General features: G+C 34.3%; 1 protein-coding gene across 1 annotated transcript; it reads left to right on the top strand.

The window, feature by feature from the left end:
• Positions 1-20,119: 20,119 nt before the first annotated feature.
• LOC140448732 (ATP-dependent DNA helicase PIF1-like) lies at positions 20,120-21,364 on the top strand. Its single transcript, XM_072541844.1, has one exon. It carries the CDS (start codon positions 20,120-20,122, stop codon positions 21,362-21,364), a length of 1,245 nt encoding a protein of 414 aa, XP_072397945.1.
• Positions 21,365-24,380: the final 3,016 nt, after the last annotated feature.

The raw sequence follows: 24,380 nt of genomic DNA on the forward strand, positions 1-24,380 counted from the left end.
AATTATGTAAATGATATGATTATGACTCTATCACAATTTTTAATTCTTTTATCTCAGGGTTAAATTCGTGCTTCAATATCTATGCTATTACATGTGAAAGGTAAGGTCCAAAGAATACCGGAATAATAAAAAACACATATGATCTAACACTATATATTGAAATAAAAATAATGAAATAATTCACACTCAAAAGTTTTCAATAAACAAATCTCATATAATAATTCTCAAAATTTTGTTCTACGTACGTGAACAATCAAAGTTAATGGTACAAACAATATTAATTGAAATCTCAAAATCCCAAACTATTCTAACTCTCCTAATCAAAATATTTATATCCTTTCTAAATTAAGTGTAAAAATTGTGTTATCAATAAAAGAAAAAAAAACTGCAGAAAACAAAAATATCTCTCTCTGATGATGAGTGGTCCAAATCCTTGTTCCTTGTAGACTAAATTATCTCCTCTCAACCGCTCCCTATGTAATCAGCAATCTTACAACAGATTGTTGCAAGTATATCGTCCTTAATGATCTCCTTCAAAAGCACAAATGATTCAAATTATGATAGCCTTTCTCCTCTCGATAAACTGAATCTCTCGTTGGTCCGAGTGAAAAATGACTCTTGGAATATCTTCTCTTTACGATAAACTGAATCTCTCGTTGGCCTGAACAGTGACTCTTGGAATATAAGTAGAGAAATATGACTTACAATATTTTGCTGCTTCAGCTTCTGTCAGATACACTAACTCCACAAAAACTCACTAACATTCAACACTACTGCTTGCTACATTTCGGGAACCGCCAGAGAACAATCACTGTTCGTCTTACAGACTTGGAAAACCAACTGATTATCTTTTTTCTCTCCTAAATCTAGCCAAACTCTCACTCCTACATACCTATCCCACCTTTTTCAATCTCCGCCAATCAAAACTCGTCACAATTCCCCCATTTTTTCATTTCGATAACAAACAAGTTTTTACCTATAATTATAAATTTCCTAAAACTTATTTACAAATAATATTTTTCTATAATTCTTAAAAACTAACAAAAACCTCTTTCTAAAATCCCTTCTATTGTCTTTAATCACTGCATTAATGTATTTGGAAAACCCGGGTCAATTGTCTTTGGATTTCACTTAAAATTATGCGGGTCACTCAAGTATAACAAAGAAATAATTTATGTATAGCTTACATTTTGTTTAGTACAGGTAATCCAAGAATTTAATAACTTTCCTTCTTCGAAATGTTTGTTGGTTATTATCCTACTTATCTGAATTATTTTAATGTTTTTGAACTTTGAAATATTTTAATCAACCCAATATTTTTCTCGATTTTACATATCATAACAATATATATATATATATATATATATATACATATATATATATATATATATATATATATATATATGTATATATATATATATATATATATATATATATATATATTATATATAAATATATTTGTTGTTCTTAATATAGAAATGGCCTGGCAACAAGAAATAATGCCGAAAGAATGGTGTGGTAGTATTATTGTACCAATACACAAGAAAGGTAAAAAGGAATCATGCATGAATTACAAAGGAATCTCACTAATCAACACTACATATAAAATATAGGCTTCGATATTATTAAAAAGATTAATACCATACGCCGAAGAAATAGTTGGTGACTACCAGTGTGGTTTCAGGCCTGGCAGATCGACTATTGATCAAATATTTACAATAAGACAAATGCTTGAAAAGTATTGGGAATATAATCACGACGTGCATCAGATTTTTATAGACTTCAAACAGGCTTATGATTCAATTAATCTTGCAACATTATGGAAGGCAATGATCGAGCTCAGAGTACCCAAGAAACTAGCTGCGGTAACACAAATGTGTGTAAGTAACTCTTTTGCACAAGTTAGAATAGGAGGAGAAATATCAAATGCTTTCTGCGTAAATTTTGGACTGAGACAGGGAGATCCGTTGTCCCTATTGTTGTTTAACCTGGCCTTAGAATATGTCATGCGAAAAATATATCCAAAAATCAAACCAGACATAACTGCTCGGGGAGCAAAAATCATACTGGCCTTTGCGGATGATGCAGACGCAGTAGCACAATCAACATTAGAAATTAAGGATATTTTCTCGAGCTTTGAAGAAGCTGCATTAAACATCGGTCTAAAAATAAATGAAGACAAAACAAAATACATGGTCGTCTCAAAACAAGAACCACGGCGAATAAGGCAAAACATTACTATAAATGATCACAACTTCGAAGTGGTTAAAGAATTTAAATATCTAGGAGCAACAATCACAAATGCCAACAAATTAGAGCGAGAAGTTGAAACAAGAATAATGGCAGGAAACAGATCTTTCTTTGCAAATGCATATGCAACATCTAATGCAGTCAAAACTTCTTTCACAAGGTACAAGAATCCGGATATATAAGACCATAATACGACCAGCAGTCGCCTATGGAAGCGAAACATGGACGCTAACAAAAAGAAAAATAAATAAATTGCTGGTGTGGGAACGTAAAATTCTTCGAATGATATATGGCTCTTGCAGAGACAGCGTGACAAACGAATGGAGAGGCAGATACAATAACGAGCTAGAGTCTCTATTCGGAGAAGAAAATCTAGTCAGATATATAAAGGCCAATAGACTCAGATGGGCAGGGCATGTGATACGCAGTAACGACAATCGCCTTATAAACAATGTGTTCTGGGAAAGGCCAGAGGATATAAGGTCTGTAGGGCGGCCTAGAAAAAGGTGGAAAGATGCAGTCAAAGATCTAGCGAAAATGGGAGTGCGACAATGGGAATTACTGGCACAGGACCGACAAACATGGAAGGCAATAGTAAACGCAGCAAAGACTCACGAAGAGTTGTAGCGCCATTGATGATGATGATGAATATATTTGCCTAATGAATAGGCTACTACCAACCCTAATAATTTCATGGCCTTTTTAAATTACGATATTTTCGATGGCTCTATATCTGTCGTGTTTAAATGTATGTTCGATGTAAAATGTTTTGTGTTTTATGAGTTCAAGAGTTCTCTTCATACGTCAAAAAAACTTTTTCCTTTCTAACGTGGTCGGTCTCTGGGATTAGTAATATACGACGAAACACCCACAACTCAATTGATGTATTTATTTAAGCACAATAATGGCGTGCATTAATAAGTGTTTTTATTGTTTGGTAAACTTTGTAGCAGTTGTTTTGACATCATTTTTTCATAATCGTCCCGACAATTCTCCTTTACTTAAATTACCTCAATACATTTCATAACGAAACTCCGTATAAGAACTGTTGTGGGCATGAGCTTTTTAAAACATTTTTTCTTTAATATTGTTAGATGGTACTTCTTTATAGTACCTATATGGTACTTGTCTGATTAAGTATGCAAGATAGGTACTCATTTTCATAATTATAATAATGGTTTAATGTAAAACAGACCCACGTGAATGCCGTAAAATATAAATTGTTAATTACCGATACAGTCTCATGGAGCCAATATATTTGCCGATATGAATGAATTTAAAAGTATATATTTTCTGTTTGAAATAACAAAAGGATAGAGTACAGTAATGGATTTAGTTCATGGACCGCGCCGGGGGTTAAAGTCATACTATACCGCCACTCTCCAGTAGGTACAGATGCGTCTTAGGTTAACAATTCATTAAAACTATTTTAATATTATTAAGTAATTTATTACAAACATATAACAAAGCCTCAAAGACACAAACTCACAACTTATAAAGTAAATTAACATAATTATTTACAAACAAATTTTCCTGGACTTCCTACTTGTAAACAGGTCGATGATTTTATTAAAATCTAATTTTGTAAGCAGATCATTATTAATATTTAAAACAGCGAACGAATTTAATGTTTCTTTCGTCATCGTATTTCTCAAATAATTTTTGGCCTGTTTTAAAGTGGAAAATGATCTTTCACCAGTTGCGTTAATAACCATCAACGATAAAAAGTATCTTAGTGCTATTTCTACGTTTGGGAAGGTTGCAATTATATTATTTTTCAATCAATCAATCAATCAATAATGTCTTTTTATTTCCCATTAAAAAAAAAATACAATTTTCTCTTTTAGTGACATTTGTTCTCCTTGGCACATGCCATCAGGAGGGTTGCCAAACTAATATTATTCCCTAATTAATATACAAAAAATTACACTAAGGCTCATTACATCTAACAAGTTCATTAAAATTAATAAAAAATAAATTAAGTAAATATTCATATAAATGTTAGTAATAAACTAAATGTGTATATCCTACTAAGTAGCACTTCGCACTATAGTTTATTTTTATGAACGAGAGAGTAATTAGCATAATTTTAACTGGTAGCTCCGACCACTCCATGGGCGTGCTCAAGATTAATTGAAAAATTACTTTGAATAATTGTAAAAAATAAATGAATTATTTCAGTGTTATAAAGTGTTATGTGTATGTAAACAAAAGTGATCTCTTTTATCACACAGTATATTAGAACTGACTGGCCTACATTAAAAAGGGTTTTAAAAAATTCACATTTTTTTTAATTTTTAAAAATTACAAAAGAGAAAAAGAGTTTTTAAAACCGTCTAAGGTATGTTAAATAGATGAATAAAAATATTAATATAAAACTTACAGCTACTTGTTACAAATCCAAATCAGATTCAGAAGATGAACTTTCAGAACCAAGATTTATACTAACTGGCTCGATCATTTTATCAGTTATATTGTCCAGCTTCCACATTTTTTCCTCTTCTTTAATAGTGTGATTTACTGCCTTTTCCCAGTTTTCAGGTTTGACATTATTTACGGCCTCCAAAAACAACTGTTTAACATCATGAATTTTAAAAGTGGTATTTTTTCTTGAAACTTCACTCTTTATCTGTGCCCATACCAGTTCAATCGGGTTTAATTCACAATGATATGGTGGGGATCTAAGTACTGTCATTCCACGATTTTTGGCAATTTCATCAATTTCGTATTTTTTAAATTTTTCTTTATGAAGGGCACACAACGAATAAAGTTCCTTTTTTATAGATCCGGGATGGTACGTAATATTTTTTGAACTCAGCCAATTCTGCAAGTCTTTTTTTAACCACTTGGTTGTGGGCAGTCCTTCTATAAGTCTGGAGTGATAACTCACCGGTACGAGTTGATTCAAAAGGTAATAAACCACCTTCAACAAAACCGTCTGAACTGCCAATGTGTACTATTATCAGCCTCCGTCCCTTTCCTGATGGTGGGTTTAAACCAGTAGATAAGTTATTTACAAAAGCGTGCCTTTGACTTGTAACAGTTTCATCCTGCCAAAATTTATTTGGTGTATGACCCTCGTTGATCCATGTTTCATCAAGAAAAAATATTTTTATTTTTTGGTTTCTCATTTCCTTTATGGTTCTTAGAAAATGTCGTCTCCATATGACAATATCGCTTCTTTCTAATAAAATAGACTTTCTGGGATTCTTTTTCCAGCGGAAGCCTATTTCTTTTAAAAGTTTCCATAACGTACTTCGACTCATTTCTGGGTAATCCTTATCATCTCGAACTGAGACAAGAACTTTATCCAATGTTGGAAATTCTTGTCTAAAGAAGAATTCATGCACTTTCCGTCGAAGTCCTTCTTTAAAATGATATTCTATTTGAAATTTTGGTTTCCCTGGAGCATTACGTGGCATTTGATAACTACCACATTTCTCTTCTTTAATAACTCTGTAAATCGTAGATTTCCCAACACCAAGTGTACTGCTAACTAACTCAACGGTCTCATCAACACTTTCACATAAACGTTTGTCTGTAAATGATTTAAAACAATTAAATATTAATGTTTTTTCATTAACTGTTAGAGGACCAATTTTTCGGCGTTTACACGGCACTTCCAAATTTTCCATAACACTAGTATACACAATAAACTACACCTTGCAACTGAAGTACCTACTTTTAGTGAACTGTTAAGAATTTTGAATACGCCACTTGGACCTTCCTACAAAATGGAAAACCCCACTATCACATTTTCTGTGGAATAAGTTTAGAAGGTTATTATCTAGTCAATTACTGTCGTAGATTCCTGGAATTAAAGAATTAAATGTTTGATTGTTAAAACCCTTACTTCATGGAATGCACTCATTTCAGATAAAATAAAACGTTTTATTTTATCTAAAGAATTAAACTTTATTTTACAAATAGGTAGGTACTTATTAAACTTTTATTGGTTATATATAACCAATAAAGTAAACATCTTACATTTCTTGCAAATTCATTAGTACCTGTTAACCTCCATCACGCCGACACTGGCAACCTTATTTAGGGATTAGTAAACCTCACAACTATTGTATTCTATTCTGCTCCAACCTTTATACCTGGTGGTCATACTCAATTTAAAATTGTTTTCCTATATACTTCTGTAAACTTGTTGACAAATATCTGTTTTTCATTGAGTCACCCGTATCAACAGTTTAGGGATTTGCATACATAATTTATTGTTTTATTACTCTCTCATACATAAAAATACACTATAGACTAAACAGTAATAACAAAGTATAACAGTAAGGTATATATTGCATTTAAAATGATTGAATGTGTCCTTTAGAGGGGGTGAAAGCTGTTGATATAATAACAAGATAGTCAAGATAGACAAGACAGATAAAAAGATAATAGCTATTAGCAAACAAATTATTAATACTAATTTTAATATTTTAATCCTATTGAAATAACACAATGCTAATAGATTTAGTAATTAAATAGGCTCACTAACTCATACCTATAAGCCCATGCTTCCCTACAATAACCTGCTAACTCAGCCTCTCCCTGTCTCATCATAGTAACTACTTCCACGCTACTAAGTTCATGTCTACCCAACCACTTTAACCTAATATGTCTCAACACCGGACATTTTCCCAAAAAATTTATCACATCTTCCCTTTCCTTTGTGTTACACATTGAGCAAAACCTTCTTTCATCATTTCTGCCAGGTCGATCATTCAAATATAGAACTCCACATCTTAATTTGAAGAGCCATCGAATGTCCCCAAAATTTTCCATTTCCAGTAGATAATGCATGTTTACTCCTTCTTCTCGCAGTTATGTGAAGTGTCCACAAAAATTTGAATTATATTATTTTTATGAAAAAGCTCCATCACAAAAGTAGCACTGTGAGTTGCTGAATTTTTATACTCAACTTGGCCTAAGAGTGACATTCTAAAATGTTTTAATTGAATACACTCACTTGCTAAGATATATCCAAGTCATTCGAATAACTATTCACTAATACCGACGCTTTGTCTGAAATCACGTTATCCTCTGAAAGAGGTAGATAAAATAAAAATGAGAAAGTGATGGCAAGATCTTCATAAGCTTTTCCTCTAGATTTCAGATTATTTGCCAAATAATCAATTGTTTTATACAGCACTTGGGTTCTAATCTTATTTTGCGGTGTAAGGATCTCTTCTGTATCTGCTTCGTCAAACTGTAATTTTTTTGCGACTTCTAATTTCTTTGCTGTATTCCGTTTGTTGTGATAAGAGCTGCCTGTCCCTTTTGTTCAAATAAATTACATTTATCACGAAGAGACTCGTAAAAATGTTGTAATGAGCTATACAAAGACGAACATGTATGTAAGTCCATATTTGCGCTTTATAAAGATTTACTCGCTAGGTCAGTTCTTACCAGTACTTCGAAACAAAATGCAACATAAATACCAAATTCTAACGTAGCCATCTTTTCGTGTAAATTGTTGGCTTGACAGCAAACTGGCATCTTCTCGTCATCGTTAGAGGATAAATCTAAAAGTTTATATCTTGATAGCATAAATTAAGAGTTTTTAATGCATTAAATCGTCCTAACCATCGAGTCACATTACCTCTTTTTGGAACAAATGTTGTAAGGCCACAATTTTTCAATAGATCAGTGAGTCGTTTCCATCTGTAAGTAGCAGCTGAGAAAAAAACATAAATTTCTTCTTCAACTAAAAAAAAAGTACTTTCCATAGTGCATTCTGCTGCATGTTGCACAATCAAATTTAGGGAATGGGCTACACATGGTACGTATTTTGCCAAACTATTCCTAGATTTTATTCGGGCTTGGAGACCGCTATAAACGCCAGACATGGTATTCGCATTGTCATACGATTCTCCCCTGCAGTCATCGATATTTATATTCAGGTTGGACAAAATTTTTACAATGCTGGCTTTCATATCTTCGGCTTTTGTGGCCAGTGTTGTCTAAAAACTGTACGAACCTCTCGACAGGTGTTTTGGTGTCCGAGCAATACCTAATAATGAATGTCAGTTGATCTGTACGTGTTATATCAGGCGTAGAGTCAACACTGATTGAATAATATTTGCCACAATGAATTTGTTTTATAATTTCTTCTAATATGTGGTCCGAAGTCACTTGCAAAAATTCAAAACAAATCGTTTTTGATAAATAAGATACTGAACCACAGCCTTTTGAAGCATATTTTTTAATATGTTCTTTTAAAAGAGGATCATATTCCGCCAACAACTCTAGTAATCCAACGTAGTTGCCATTGCTAGTAGAACCAAATTTTTAGTTGGTTCCTCTAAAAGGTAGTCCCCTACTAGCTAAGAATTTTATGACACTAACGACTCTTTGTAATATGTTTCGCCAATATGTGGTCTCATGTTCAATCTATTGCCGCAGAGACTCATCGATCTTTATCATACTCAATGAATTTCTTGAAATAAAATTTTTAAGATGTTCTAAATGAAAGACTGACCTTTCATGACTGTCGCATTTTTCTTTAGCCTTTTTCCAGTCGTCAAATCCAGTAAAAAAGGAAAAAGTGCAATTTTCGCTTGAAAGAGACAATATAAGCAAAATAAAGAGCATGTGCTTTTGGAATAAACTAACCAGTCACGCCGAATTTTTTAACCATTCTTTAAAACTTCATAGAATAGTGATTTAGTGCAGTACCTGTTTTGTTTTCCTATTTTTTTTTTGAAGATTCAAAGTCTAAAGAATTAAGATCCTGTGTTTTGAATTCTTTCAGCACTTCATCTACACAATTTCTTTGCCAGAATTTTGGATCTTGTAAATCAACTCGATTAACACCACTTTCGACTAGAATTTGACGTTTACGAGAACTCTTTTCAAGATGTAACTCGATATCGCAAATTGGGTATGAATTTGCTGTGGATAAATTATCTCGACGTGATGAAGATCCTGCTGCAAATTTTATTTTATTAAAAAAGTAACTAAAACAGTCAAATAAACTTTACTTTTAAAACATCTGAAACTGTTGCAATTGGATCGTTTTGAAAATAAGCGCTCGTTGGTATATCTTGCCTGAATTTGGTAAAAAAAAAGCTGAATCTTGGGTTTTTTTTTAATACTGCATTTAATTTTTGTTGTTTTTCCAACTTTTGTCGTTTCCAAAATGCACCTCCTTCCTTTCTGCTCTTTTTTTAGAAACGTCACGAAAAAACTTCACTAATAAATAAGTAAAATTTGACACTAATCTCGAAAACTGCGCTAACATGGCTGACGACTGACGACATGACGTGTTGGAGCCGGATACGCTGGAGCCAGGCGCAGTGGCGCTGACCGATTTCCCGGAAACATGAAACGTGTTTTTGTGGGACCTGCTACCTCAGGATCTTATTGGTGAAGAGACGAAGTTTTATTACCATGCTATTTCAAAAACTCAACCCTATAAATTTGAAATATCCACATATAGAAAAAAAAAACGTGATGGGAGCAACATATCGCCTCTCAAAATTTACCGTCGGGGGCTAATAGTCCCATAACCCCCCTTAATCCGGCACTGAAGGGTATACTAAAACACAAGTTTAGAAAGACTAAAAAAAGATAACTTGCGTAACTTGAGGGAATGGTACGGATGCACATCAATTGAACTATTCAGAGCAGCAGCATCTAAGATCAGAATAGCCATGATGATTGCCAACCTCCGTCGCGGAGATGGCACGTGAAGAAGAAAAAAAGATAGAGTGTATTAAAAAACATGTTTAGAAAAGCATAATTTACTAAACGAATATAACTTTTAATTTTTAGAGAGAGCAGCGAACAAGTCATTTAAAAGATATAAAGTACATGTGGAGGTCTCGTCCAAAGGGTTAATTTAGAATAAACCATTGATCTTTTATTCGGATACTTTGGATGAAAGCTTTCCAATGTCTTTATATTGAATACGAATGCTGTTTCCCAATGATAAACAAAGGCACATGGAGATCTCCAGATTACACCACAGTTATGCAGACTCTGGACACAATCTGATATAATAAACGTGCGTACTAGGAGTGTTTTGATGGGGTGCCCAATGTTTTGTTTTGTGCTTACCTCACTCGTGAACTACTTGTAGTCTAGCTCTGACCAACGCCGACCAAGACACCTCTACCAGACTGATGCTCGGACCTTAGAATATTGTTTTGTGTAACCGTGTTGCTTTTATCAGACCCTTTACCATCCTCAATTAGTTTTACTCAACTACTACCCGACTAGGTAGGCTACAATACAATACAATAATAATAACACCGTCTGCCTTTTCAAAAAATGTGTTCTCTCCTATGATGGCTTTAATTTTAAAGTATATTTTACAGATTTATGTCCATCTTATTTTTTGTAATAGACGGTTAAAATTGTAGTCATAAAGCTTAAACAGTAATTAAGGCAAGGGAGCTGTCCCACACAACATTTCTTTTAGTGTGTAGTAACAATTTTGTTTTGGATCATGTTTAGATTGCTGTAAACAAAAATAGTAAACGTTCTTTATGCTCCTGTCGCTTTAGTGATCTCGCGTAATGCCAAAAAAGAACGATTCACACCCGGAATTGGCGACCACATTAATCTTAGATCCTATTTCTGGCAAAATATCGAGAATATCATAATCCTTCATCCGAGAAATTTATTAAAGCGTGGATTTTGGCTTTCAAGTATTTTCTAGAAATAGCACCAACTACTGCATCACCTGTCGCTGTGCCTCTTTACTCAGAGACATGCATAATTACCGGGATTTTCAAAATTTAAGTGCTTGCGGTGAACATAAATTGCACCCTTAAGTGGATTATTAATTTATAGTTATTTTGAAGACGTCATTTCCAACCTATAGTTTGTCCACATAATACTTAGACGAATAGAAAAAGGGAATATAGTGAAAACAAAATAAAGTTGCGTTCACGTCATCATTGTGAACATTTACAGCGTTGTCAGATGGTTCATGAAGTGTGAAAATTAACAGAAAAGAACTGAAGTAAACAAAGAAGGTAAAGGTAGCACATTTCACACTATATTAAATGGAATTTGAAAATAAGTGTTTGTTTTCATTTGTTTTTTGTTAATTACATTTATTAATAGATTTCACAAAGTAAGGAATTCCACAATAAAAGTGGTAAGGTTATTACTGAGTTACCAAACAATAAATATAATCAAACTAAAACCACAAGCAATAAAATAAACTAGTTTTTAATAATGAACGTAATTTCAAAGACAAAACATGACATTAAAAAAAAACAACATCAACGAACTAAACATTTTCTGAATCTGATTCCACATTAGTGTCACTCTCTCCACTTCTTCTTGCAGTACCGTCTCCTATCGGAGGTTGGCTACCATCACAGCAATCTTTACTTTGTTGGCTGCAGCTCTGAACAACTGTATTGAACTGCACCCATACCACTCCCTTAAATTTCGCAACCAGGAAATCCTTCTACGTCCCACATTTCTCTTTCCCGAGATTTTTCCTTGAATTATGAGTCTAAGCAGAGAGCACTTTTCTCCTCTCATTATGTGGCCCAGATATTCCAGTTTTTTCGTTTGTATGGTTTTTAGGACTTCGCATTCCTTCCCCATCTTCAGCAGAACATCTTGATTTGTTACTCTTTCTGTCCATGGTATTTTCCACATTCTCCTGTAACTCTCTCCACTATTAATATTTATTACTATTGGACTAATTTCTTGACGATCAAATATTCTTTCTCTCTCATACCATTTAAATATTTCTCTGTCAGTATGATTGATAGAGTTTTTCCACATATCAGGAGTAATCATGTAAAGTGCCTCATGCCACATGTTAAAGCAGTTATTAGCGCTGTTACCATCTCTACCAATGTGCCTATTGTAATAATTTTTTTGCTATGCCCCAAATTAATTCAATAGGGTTAAAGATACAATGGTAAGGAGGAAAACGTAAAACTTTGTGTCCATACCGTTCTGCCATATCGTCCACTATATACTTGGTTTGTGGTTTATTTTTAGAAAAATGTTTAAAATAAATGACATTTATATGTAAGATTATATCTAAGATTATATATGTAAGATTATATAATATGTACAAAAAATCAAATGATAGAAAATAGGAATGAAGGTTTTTGGGGCGAAAATAATTGAACACACCGAGCTGAAATATGAAAGACGTGCTAATACAATTTCAAGAAATATGGGTATTATTATTTGCAAATTAATTACGATTTTTTGAATGCTGGTATTAGCTTGGAATTTCTGGGCGATTTCTAATATTAAAGATAGTCGTATATTCTACAATTATAGTACAGGTTGGAAATAGACAACCAATATAAATGGATTTATGAGAAATATGATAAGATTAGAATCGTAGATGGAAAAGGAGCACGAATAAATTTGATTTTATAAATTCCTTTGTAATAGTAGAAACTGATACAACAAAGGTACAAACTCACTATTCGTATATTACGGAATCCCACGCCGAACGAATGGTAATACTCGTTATCTATTTCGTCTCCGGTAGGTATAAGGTTAGCTCGCAATAATAGCAAATGGTTGAGACTCTATAAATGGTATAAGCAGCTAACGACGCATACGACATAACGATCCGAAAAGGATATTCCTACTTTTGTATACAAAGTAGAATTTTCCTTATAAGTTTTTATTATTTTTATTCCGCATTTAGATAAAGCTTCAACCATCTGGTTGATATACAGAGAGATTTAATAAAAGCGCAGAAATATTTCAAGTAATTTATTTACCTAAAAATATTTACCTAATAAAATTGGACAATAATAACGTATAAACAATGTTGATACTACTACTTTCCTTATTCTTCTTTTAATATGCCTAAATCCTATTTATACTTGATTTCTTAATGGTTGTCAGTGTAGCTGAAACTAACTAAAAGTTATATTTACTGCGCCACTTTCAAAACATTTATCTCTTAGTAATTATATATTTTAAACAGTTTCTAAAGTTTGTTATCCTCGTGGTGGATGTTGTGATGTTCAACAAAGTTTGAAAATTCTTAGCAGTTCCCCTTTAGTTCTTGCCATTAACACTACATCGGTCGCAAAGGCCAGGACCTTTCTTCTGTTGTCATAAATCATACGTTTCGTTCGTATTCCACTCTCTCTCTCATTATTGCCTCTAACAAGAAATTGAAGAGTATTGTGGACAGCAGATCTCCCTGCTTTAGTCCCCTTCTTACTTTAAAATGTCCTGTTAGGCTTCTTTCTATCATTACTCTATTGTCGTTCTTCATTAAGGTCATTTTTACTACTCTGATCATCTTTTCTGAAATTCCAAGTAAAATTTTACTATTAGGGTACAGACCTAGTAAATATAGTCTTCTGCAGGTCATCATGCAGGGTAGAGTCCATGGCAAAAAGGGAATAGGTAGAAAGAGGAAGTCATGGCTGCGAAATATTCGAGACTGGACAAACATGACTGTAGACGAATTATTCCACGTTGCAAAAGACAGAGAAACGTTTAGAAATGTGGTTGCCAACTTCCGTTAATATGGACGGAATAGGAAGAAGGAAGAAGGGTACAGACGCCTTCTTATTACAGAATCGTAAGCATTTTTCTATAACGAGCAGGTTTAGCTTTCAACTGTTGCTCTTACGTACTGCTCTGAATCATTTTTATCTTGTACAGGGTCGCATAAAAGTTACTGCTTCCTGAATTAAAGTAAATTTAAAAAATTAAGGGATTTTGAATCGTTACAATTATGACAAAAGACCATTGTCAGCTATAAAAATGGATGTATCGCCGATATCATGCGGAATATCATGACGATACAGACTTAGACGCCAACAAATAGTTGAATATGTTACACAGAACAACAGGACAAACCCTACAAAATCGAAACAAGACGGTATAGGGAGACAAACGTGGCAAACGCTTATTGCATATACACCGATGGGTCCAAAATGGAAGACGGCTCAGGATGCGGAATACTCTAGATCACTGAATTTAAAAATAAAATGGGGTATGGGCAAAAATGCCAGCGTAGTTTAGACAATACTGGCTGGTATCTCCATAGCCGCAAAGGGATAACCAAAAAAGGTATGACCGGGAAAACTATAATAATCTGCACATATAGTAGACAAGCGCTACTAACCTTGAATAGACCACGTGTCACATCAGTGTTAGTAATGGAGTGTCACGAGTCACTAACTAAATCTTCGGATGGTAATACCCATCCTGAGGTGGGTTAATGGACACGATATGAATAAAGGCAACCGCATTGCTGACCAATTGGGTAGGAAGGCGGCAGGCCTAAGACTCTTAGGATCTAGGGATCTTTTTAATTGGTCAATTACAACAATCGCGGAAATTGTCAAATGTCACTCCCATACGCAAAACGTGAAAAGAAGGGCAAGGATGTAGACTTGCCAGGGTAACACTAAGTAACCTTGAAAAGTTAGCATCAAAGAAGTACTTGGGAATGACCAGGAAAAACGTACTCTTGACACTTGGTTTTTTAAACACCTCCACACACTGGGGCTAGTAGACACACCTCTATGCAGCAAGTTTGAAGGAGAAGACCAAACTGTAGAGCATGTCCTCCATTCAGCGAGTCCTGGCCCACACCTGCCCACATAAGTGAAATGTCCCCTGGTGACTTGCCCACCTTCCTAGAAATGGCAGGATGGACAATGAGCTAAGGACGACAGCTCCCTGGGAGGATGCACAATGGGTCAATTGGAACTTAACTCGCACTTCCTACTCTACAGATACAGAGAGATGTTAAATAGTAATTATAGTCCAAATGAACGAGCTTCCGAAAGCAGTGTGCAATTGTAAATCAACCGAGTGGAAACGTGGAGGAACAAGAAGGGAACTAAAACTAAGAAGGCAATGAGCGAGAGATACTTGGACTTGGTAAACTTCAAATTTCATAAAACTTTATTAAATTCATAAACAAAGTTTAAGTAGAATATATGCATAGGGTCCAAAAATAAGGCGAGTTTATTTTCACATTTTTATTTAAAATTTCTAATATCTAAAAAATCGTCGATCGGATAGCCAAGCGGGCTGGGCGGCTGGCTTCTCCTTCGCTTCAATGCGAGAGATGTCAGTTCAAATTCCCAGCTCGGTGTACAGAAAACAAAAAGGCTAACGCAGCAGTTTAAAATTCTAAATGAATCTGCGGCTTAGTCTAGAATATGCTGGTATCTGATCGGCCTATGGTGGAGCAGTACGGCAAGAGATAAGGGCTTGCGGCTCGGTGATACTCCTCCATAGATCCCTACCGGAAGGGCGTGGGCCGCCTAAATACCGGGTATATATATATAATATCTAAAATACACCATTCACTTTTTTTTTATTTGTAAGCCTCTTTTGGGGTGTGCCACTTACTCATAGGAAGGGAGTAATACTTATTTCAGCGCACACTATAACCAAATGTCTTTTTTTTTATATAAAATACGAACTCTTTAAACGTTCAGATATACATCTAGGCTATAAAAATATAATTCTTCGTTTTTACTATTTCTTGTTCGATTAACATTTAATCTATTAACAACATTGTCCAACATTAGAAACTACTTCTCTAACAAGATTCGACATGGAACGATTTGTAACAAGTGCCTTGCACCGTCTTATTTGCATACCTCAAAATGGGTTGAAAGTTAAAGTTTAGTGCTTTTTTATGAACTTCGCCTATTGCCATCTGTCAGCATAAATTGTACGCACTCAACAATAAAACTAAACAAATTTATTGAAATGGGAGCTTGTTTTATGCCCCGGCATAAAATTGCAGATATATTATTAGATGCGGAGAGGTCACGTAAGTAATTCGACATGTCGAATGGTAAATAAATCAATTTGATTATTGTCTGTGATGATAGTGATAATTTGTCGTTATAAATTATAGGCTGATTTTTAAGTCAAAGTAAGATATATACATTAATCGTAAAAAATGTCATTGAAGATCATGTTTTAAATGTTTCCATATTTTGAATCTGGTAGCACAGGTGATTTTTTCAGGTTTTGTTTCCGAAGGATGGCAATCATCACGACTATTTGAACTGTATTCACTGCTGCTCTAAAAATCTGGTTAGACAGCAATAAAACAATTTAAATCAATATAATACAATTTCAAATTGTAAAAATAAACTGCTTGATCTTATACTGTCAAACATATCCATAACCAATCTAACTAGGTCTGGGTCTCCTTTGGTACCTGAAGATTATTATCACCCGGCACTAGAAATGTTACTAGAATATAAAGATAATTCATACACTGAGAGTAATATACAACAGTCTTATAGGTATGATTATGCCAGGAGGGACTTTAATCTTCTGTATCAATTAATAAGGGACACTGACTGGTCAGATATGTATAATTGTATAACTGCTACAGATTGTATTAATCAATTTTACGATAAATTGTATGACTGCATTGATCAAGCCATCCCAAAAAAAATTATTAAAAATAGACAAAAACAGAAATATCCAGCTTATTTTAGTATAGACCTTATTAAAAAAAATCAGACAAAAAACAAATTAAGCAAACATATAAAAATAAGGAAAGCTAGTGCTATCGATAACAATAAATTCAAGAGTCTTAGAAATACTATTAAAAAGCAAATCAAAAATGAATTTATGCAGCATCAAAATAATATTGAAGATAACATTTTGCATGACCCAAATAGTTTTTGGACATTCATAAGAAGTAGGAGACAAACCAGCGGTTTTCCTCACGAGATGTCTTTAAATGATCATACATATACAGGCCCTCAGGATATTGCCATGGCTTTCTCTCATCATTTTAGCTCAATTTATCAGGTATCATCCACACATCAGGGTAGTTCACAGGGATCTTTTAACTTTTCAGTTATTAGTGAAGAAGATGTGAAGGTTAGTATAACAAAATTAAAGCCAAAAAAGGCCACAGGTAGTGATAATATCCCTGCCTATATCTTTAAAGGATGTTCTGATATATTTCAAAAGCCATTATCACATCTATTTAATTTATCTCTTAAAACTAACACCTGTCCAGACAAACTCAAAGAGGCTACCATTACTCCAGTTTTTAAATCAGGTAATAGAAACAATATAAAAGACTATCGTCCTATAAGTATCCTTAATTCCCTGGCTAAAATATTTGAATCTATTCTCTATATGAATATACTGAAAAATTTTGAAAATGAATTTGCTCCAGAACAACATGGTTTCTTACCTGGGTTATCCACAACTAGTAATCTGTGCATTCTGTCTAATTTTGCTAGTGAGGCAATAAATAATAAACTCCAATTAGATTTAATAATGACTGACTGCTCAAAGGCCTTTGATATGCATTCTTTTATCGAGATTGAATGAGTTTGGTTTTTCGCATGATGCTTGTACATTTATAAAATCGTATGTGGATTCAAGGTTTCAACGAGTCAAAATTGGCAGGTGTTTATCAGATAAATTTCAGGCTACATCTGGTCTCCCCCAAGGGAGCAACTTAGGGCCTTTGTTTTTCTTAATTTTTGTCAACTCACTACCAAAATCTCTTAAATTTTCTTCTAGTTTGATCTATGCTGATGATTTTAAGCTTTTTAAGACTATACATACTTCAAATGATTGTCAGTTACTACAGCAGGACCTGACCTCAGTTGTGGAATGGTTTAGGGACAACAATATGATCTTGAATATTAAGAAGTGTGGAGTCATATCTTTTACTCGCAAAATCGACTACATTCAAAATAATTATAGAATTGACAATTGTGTAGTATCTAGGAAAACCAAATGTAAAGATCTGGGAATATACTTACAGGCTAACATGAAATTTAATGAACACTATATAAATATTGTTAATAAGGCGTACAAAATATTGGGATTTGTAATAAGAAATTCCAAACACTTTAGTATAAACACAACCATTAGACTATATAACGCTTTAGTCAGACCAAACTTGGAATATGCATCAGTGGTATGGACTCCTGAAGCCAAAGTTCATATTAATCATATAGAAAAGGTACAAAAAAGATTTCTAAGGTATTTATACCTTAAGAAATACAATGTGTATACTCACCTTACGCCATCAAAAGAGTTGCTTCAAATATTTGGCTTGCAGTCATTAGAGCAAAGAAGAAACATGCATTGTGTTGTGTTTATTCATAATATCATTAACAATGTTAAATATAAGACATGTGGTTTGATCAACTTTATTAGGTTTCATGTGCCAAAGGTCAACCTAAGGGTAAACAGTAATGACCTATTTTCTTGTAGTCCATATAATTCTTGTGCAATAATAAACTATATGCAATATCAGTGTAATGAGTTAATAAAGATCTGTGATATAGACCTCTTTACCTGTAGTGTAAGGGATATTAAAAAATGTTATGAATAGATAAGTAATGGACTGAATTTTAAAATTTTATTAACTTGTGTCTTTTTTTTAATGTGTTTTACTTTCTGTGTTTTTATTTTGTACTTGTGTGTATATTGTAGTATATTGTATTTTTTGTGTGTATATTTTTATACCAAGTAATGAGCACTCTTACATGTAATTACTACCTAGGTGGTGTTTGTAAGTTTTAATAAATAAAATAAAATAAAAATAAAATAAACCAGTCTATGAGATTGTGCAGCCATGACATGCTATTCTGTAGAAACTGTTCTTCAACTGTTCTTATAAAGAATGAATTCGAGACCTTTTTTGAATTGGGGAGATGGGAAATAGGATCTTTTTGTGGCAAAATAGTTGATGTTATAATTTTACTCACATTAACGAAGTATTAATTTAGATTTTTAGGGGATTTAAGCCATTAAAACGCCACACTTGGCTAGTGCATGTTGGCGAGTTGGTTTGGAAGTAGAGGCAGGAAAGGGTGGAGATGGGAATGCTTTGGGTTTGGACATGGTTTCCCCAGGGATAGGAGGCTGGGGAAATTCATGAGCTCGCGTCGGCAGGTATGCTATTCCTGAAGTAGATCTATCCCCTGCCGGGATCGCAGAGAAGTATCTACCCGCTACCCCGAAGCGATCAAACCAGGTGGAAATAAAATTATCCAGGCTTTGGCCAAGCTTTTCACCGAATGCATCTACCAAGGAAAAACTCCTTCTCAATGGAATAATGCAGTCATTACTTTATTACACAAGCAAGAAGACATAACAGATTTAAAAAACACAATTACTTGTATCAGATTGCTTTCACATATATATATATATATATATATATATATATATATATATATATATATACAAACAACACAGTTTATTAGGGCTGCAGGTTTGGCCGGGATGTTATAGAAACACTCTTTTGACTTTTGGTCGAGCTTTCGGAATTCTTTTATTCCTTCTTCAAGACACTGTACTTAGAAGAAAGTGTAAATATTTACAACATATCTCAAATTGTCATTACAACTTACTAGTCGTTGAGATTATTTTTCTAAAGCTACGACACTCAACATTAAAAACACACATATAAAATATAACATTTAAAATAATGGACAATATACATTTTAAAATTTAGTTGGAAAGTTAAAATTTTAAAATTTTGTTAGTGACATCTTTTCATGGTGTGTTTTGACTGATCCATAGAGAACAGAAAAAAAAACAAAAATAGTGTGATTAAAAAGTAATTAGGAGTTCTTGCTATTATATTAATGGAAGTAGTATCTTAAACCTGTCTTGATAGTATGCAACATGTTTTGTATGCAGGTGTATTACGGTGTGTATATGTAAAATTAAAACTTTATTTTATTTTTGATGTTTTGACAGTAAGTAACAATAAATGTTGCTCAAGTTATCTATGTCTGACTTTTTATTTATACAAGACGTATTAGATTTTATGAAACACATTTCCAAGAAAACACGTTTTGAATGGTTTTTTTCCTTAGCCAGAATACAGGAATCCTCAAAATTAAATTCATGTTTTAAAGTTTTCCTACTATCCATCCCACTAATGAATGACGAACAAAGAACCATTTATGACCGCATTTTGCTCGCAGTTTCAGCAGGACAAGGTGGGTTCTTCTTTTTGGATGCACCGGGTGGAACTGGCAAAACATTCCTTATTTCACTAATTCTTGCTGAAATACGATCAAATAATGGCATCGCATTGGCCGTTGCATCATTGGGCATTGCGGCAACTTTATTGGATGGAGGCAGAACAGCTCATTCAGTATTTAAGCTGCCACTAAATATTCAAAATAACCCTGACGCAGTGTGTAACATTAAAAAACAATCGTCCATGGCTACCGTGTTAAAACAGTGTAAAATTATCATCTGGGATGAATGTACTATGGCACACAAACATTCAATTGAGGCGTTAAACAGGACATTGAAAGATATTAAAAACAACGACAAACTATTTGGCGGCACTCTGTTGGTGCTTTCAGGTGATTTCAGACAAACACTTCCCGTCATTACACGTTCAACATACGCTGATGAGATCAACGCTTGCTTAAAATCATCTCGATTGTGGCATAATGTTGAAAAAGTACAGCTGAAAGTAAATATGCGCGTTCAAATCCTCCAAGATGCATCCGCTGAAACATTCTCAAAACAACTCTTAGATATCGGTGATGGAAAAGTTGCTACAGATGAAACTGGATACGTAAAATTACTATCCGATTTTTGCACAATCGCTGATTCGCAAGATACTCTCATTGAACAAATATTTCCTGATGTACACACACAGTACATAAATCATGAGTGGCTTGCAGAAAGAGATATTTTAGCAGCAAAAAATGCAGACATCAACAATTTAAATTTGAAGATACAACAGTTGTTGCCAGAGAACTTGGTATCATACAAATCTATTGATACAGTTTGCGATGCCAGCGAAGCTGTCAATTTTCCCACAGAATTTTTGAACTCACTGGATATGCCACGCATGCCACCGTATAATTTACAATTGAAAACTGGATCTCCAATTATCTTGCTTCGTAATTTAAACCTCCCACGGCTGTGCAACGGTACGCGATTAGTCATTCGAAAATTGATGAAAAACGTTATCCAAGCCAGCATTTTACATGGCAAGTTCAAAGGTGAAAATATATTAATACCACGGATTCCTATCATACCTACAGATGTGCCAATTCAATTCAAACGAATTCAGTTTCCGATTAGATTGGCATTTGCAATGACAATCAACAAATCCCAAGGCCAAACGATGTCTATTTGTGGGAGAATAAGCTGGATTTAGTTTGGGATACAGCACTAACGACCACTTACTAGTGATAAAGAACCTGATAGTGAAGTCTGCAGAATACAACAAACCATGGCACTGATATTTGTCGACTACGAGAAAGCATTCGATACCATAAGCCATCAGAAAATGTTAAAAGCATTGGCAGAATGCCGAATAGACATCAATTATGTTAGTGTAGAATCGCTACACTAACATAATCAAATATATCTACCAAAATGCCACAGCTAGCATAAGACTATCTGAACAAGAAACAAATAAATTCTGTATACAGCGGGGAGTACGTCAAGGAGACACAGTCTCTCCAAAGCTATTCACGACGCTTTTAGAACATACTTGTAAGGAGGCACATCTAAACGAGCATGACATCAACATAAATGGAGAGAAGCTCAGTCATTTGAGATTTGCAGATGACATCGTTCTTATAGCCGATCGTATGGATGATGCAATAATAATGTTTGAAAAATTATATCACGTTTCTTTGGAGGTCGGACTAAAGATTAATATGAACAAGACGCAAATAATGACTAATCTGGTGCTAAATCGAAAAATTGTCGTTGATGGAAGGATATTGTGCAGACTACATCGTATTAGTACCTAGGACATGAAATTCGGTTGGGCAGAGATAACCAGACATGTGAGCTCCCATGTCGCATAAGATTAGTTGGTAAATTAAACTATGTATTTAAATCGGATCTACCCATATGCCTGAAAAGGAAAATCTTTGACCAATATGTGTTACCTGTACTCACTTATGGAGCGGAGACATAGACACTCACAAAAAAGGTAGTTAATAAGATTCGCGTAACTCGGATGGCTATGGAGCACCAGATGTTGGGTGTGTCTCTATGAGACCGAATTTCAAACGAAGAAATACGTCGTAGAACAAAAACAACAGACGCTATCGAAAAAATCGCGTCGTTAAAATGAAATTGGGCAGGACACGTCGCCAAATTATCAAACAACCGATGGACAAAAGCCATGCTTTGCTCTCAATTCCTTACTGAGAGAAATCATGTCCCATTCCTTTATCCTTCCAAAATCTAGTTACCTACTTCCTATCCCTTCCTGGTGAAGGGCAGCAGCGATCATCAGTACCAGTTCAAGGCGTAGAGGAAATGATCCTGCACCGGCTTGAAACTGGATTACCACAAGCATGACTGGAGCAGTTTAAATGGTTGTGGTACTGCCATGGGGAAGGCAACGGGAAAACCACCCCATTATATTTTCCACAAATCTAAATGGCAGACGAGAAAAAGAAAATAGCCCTCAGTCCGGGGCACCCCTTAAATGGGGAGAGGGTGCGAAGAATCCCCCCGTCAACTACCCAAGAAAGTGCACAGAGAATACAAATATACGACCGAATAGTACGCATTGCCACCTGGAACGTACGCAGCTTATTTATGTCCGGGAAACTGGCAAACACTGAAGCCGAGATGTTAAGACTGAAAATAGACATCTTGGGGATGAGTGAAGTAAGATGGCCTGGATCAGAAATACAAAAAACAAAACATGGATACATATACTATTCAGGTGGAACTGACCCAGAACATCAATATGGAACTGCTATATTAGTGTCGAACAAAATTGCTCAATCAGTCATAGACTTCATCCCTCTAAATGATAGAGTAGCAATGTTGAAATTACAAACAACTCACAGAAAACTACATATTATTCAGGTCTATGCTCCAACAAGTGACAAGTCAGACGAAGAAATCGAAAATTTTTATAACAACATAGATGAAATAATGAGACTGACAAAAAGAGGTGAGATAACGATGATCATGGGTGACTTTAACGCTAATAGACTTGTACAATTCTGCGTAGAAAACAATCTGTTAATTGCCAATACCTTCTTCAAACAACATCCTAGAAGGCTATACACATTGAAATCACCTGCAGACAGAAAAGACAGAATTGTTAGAAATCAAATTGACTTCATTTTGCTCAATAACACCTTTAAGAAGTACATACAATCTACGAAAACATACCCTGGAGCTGATATACATAGCGATCACAATCCAGTTATAATGGATTTTAGATTAAAAAGATTTCTCAAAGTCAAAAAGAAAACAGTGACAAGAAAAATAGACATCTCACAACTGAAGAACCCTGAACAGAAAAAAGAAATAAGTATCAAGCTTGAAGAAGAAATAAAAACGATCGAAAACTTGGTACAGACAGACATTGAAGTAACATGGACTGCTCCAAAAACAAAAATAACAAAGATACAAGAAGAAGACATCGGGTTCATAAAACACAACAAAAAACAAGAATGGATAACGCAAGAGATCATGGACCTCATGGACGTAAGACGAAAACATAAAACAAGCCCAGTAGAAGACAAGCGAATCAACAAAATCATTAGAAAAAAGTGCAGGGAGGCGAAAGAAAACTGGATGGAACAACTTCAGGAAGAATACGACACCTTTAATATTCATAAAAAGTAAAAGAAATGACAGGTAGACACAAAAAGAGACAAGCAACAATATTAAAAAATGATAATAACGAAAAAATTATGGATACAGAAGACAAACTAGAGAGATGGAAAGAATACATACAAACTCTTTTTGACGACGATAGACCTTGTTCTCCACCATCCACAGATAATCGAATAAATGAAAAAGGCCCAGAAATAACCAAAGAAGAAGTGATTCATGCAGTAAAATCTCAGAAAGATGGAAAAGCCACCGGTCCAGACAATATCAATGTCGAAATACTTAAACTAATTGCAGATAACAAAAGTAAAAGCCTAGATTTAATAACAGCACTATTCAATAAGATATGACACAGGTAAAATACCAACATACTGGCTAAAATCAACATTCGTAGCATTACCAAAAAAATCGAATTCCTCACAATGCGATGATTATCGAATATTAAGCTTGATGTCTCATGTCCTTAAAACTTTTCTCAGAATTATCCATACACGAATTTACAAGAAGTGCGAGTTTCAGATGAGTGTACACTCAATTCGGATTTCGAAACGGATTGGGAACACGAGATGCTCTTT

This window comes from Diabrotica undecimpunctata, chromosome 8 (genome assembly GCF_040954645.1).
Source record: "Diabrotica undecimpunctata isolate CICGRU chromosome 8, icDiaUnde3, whole genome shotgun sequence".
Lineage (NCBI taxonomy): Eukaryota > Metazoa > Arthropoda > Insecta > Coleoptera > Chrysomelidae > Diabrotica > Diabrotica undecimpunctata.

Bases quoted from the DNA above. Each gene is read 5' to 3' on its own strand.
- LOC140448732 (XM_072541844.1), top strand. From the start codon at position 20,120: ATGAATGACGAACAAAGAACCATTTATGACCGCATTTTGCTCGCAGTT.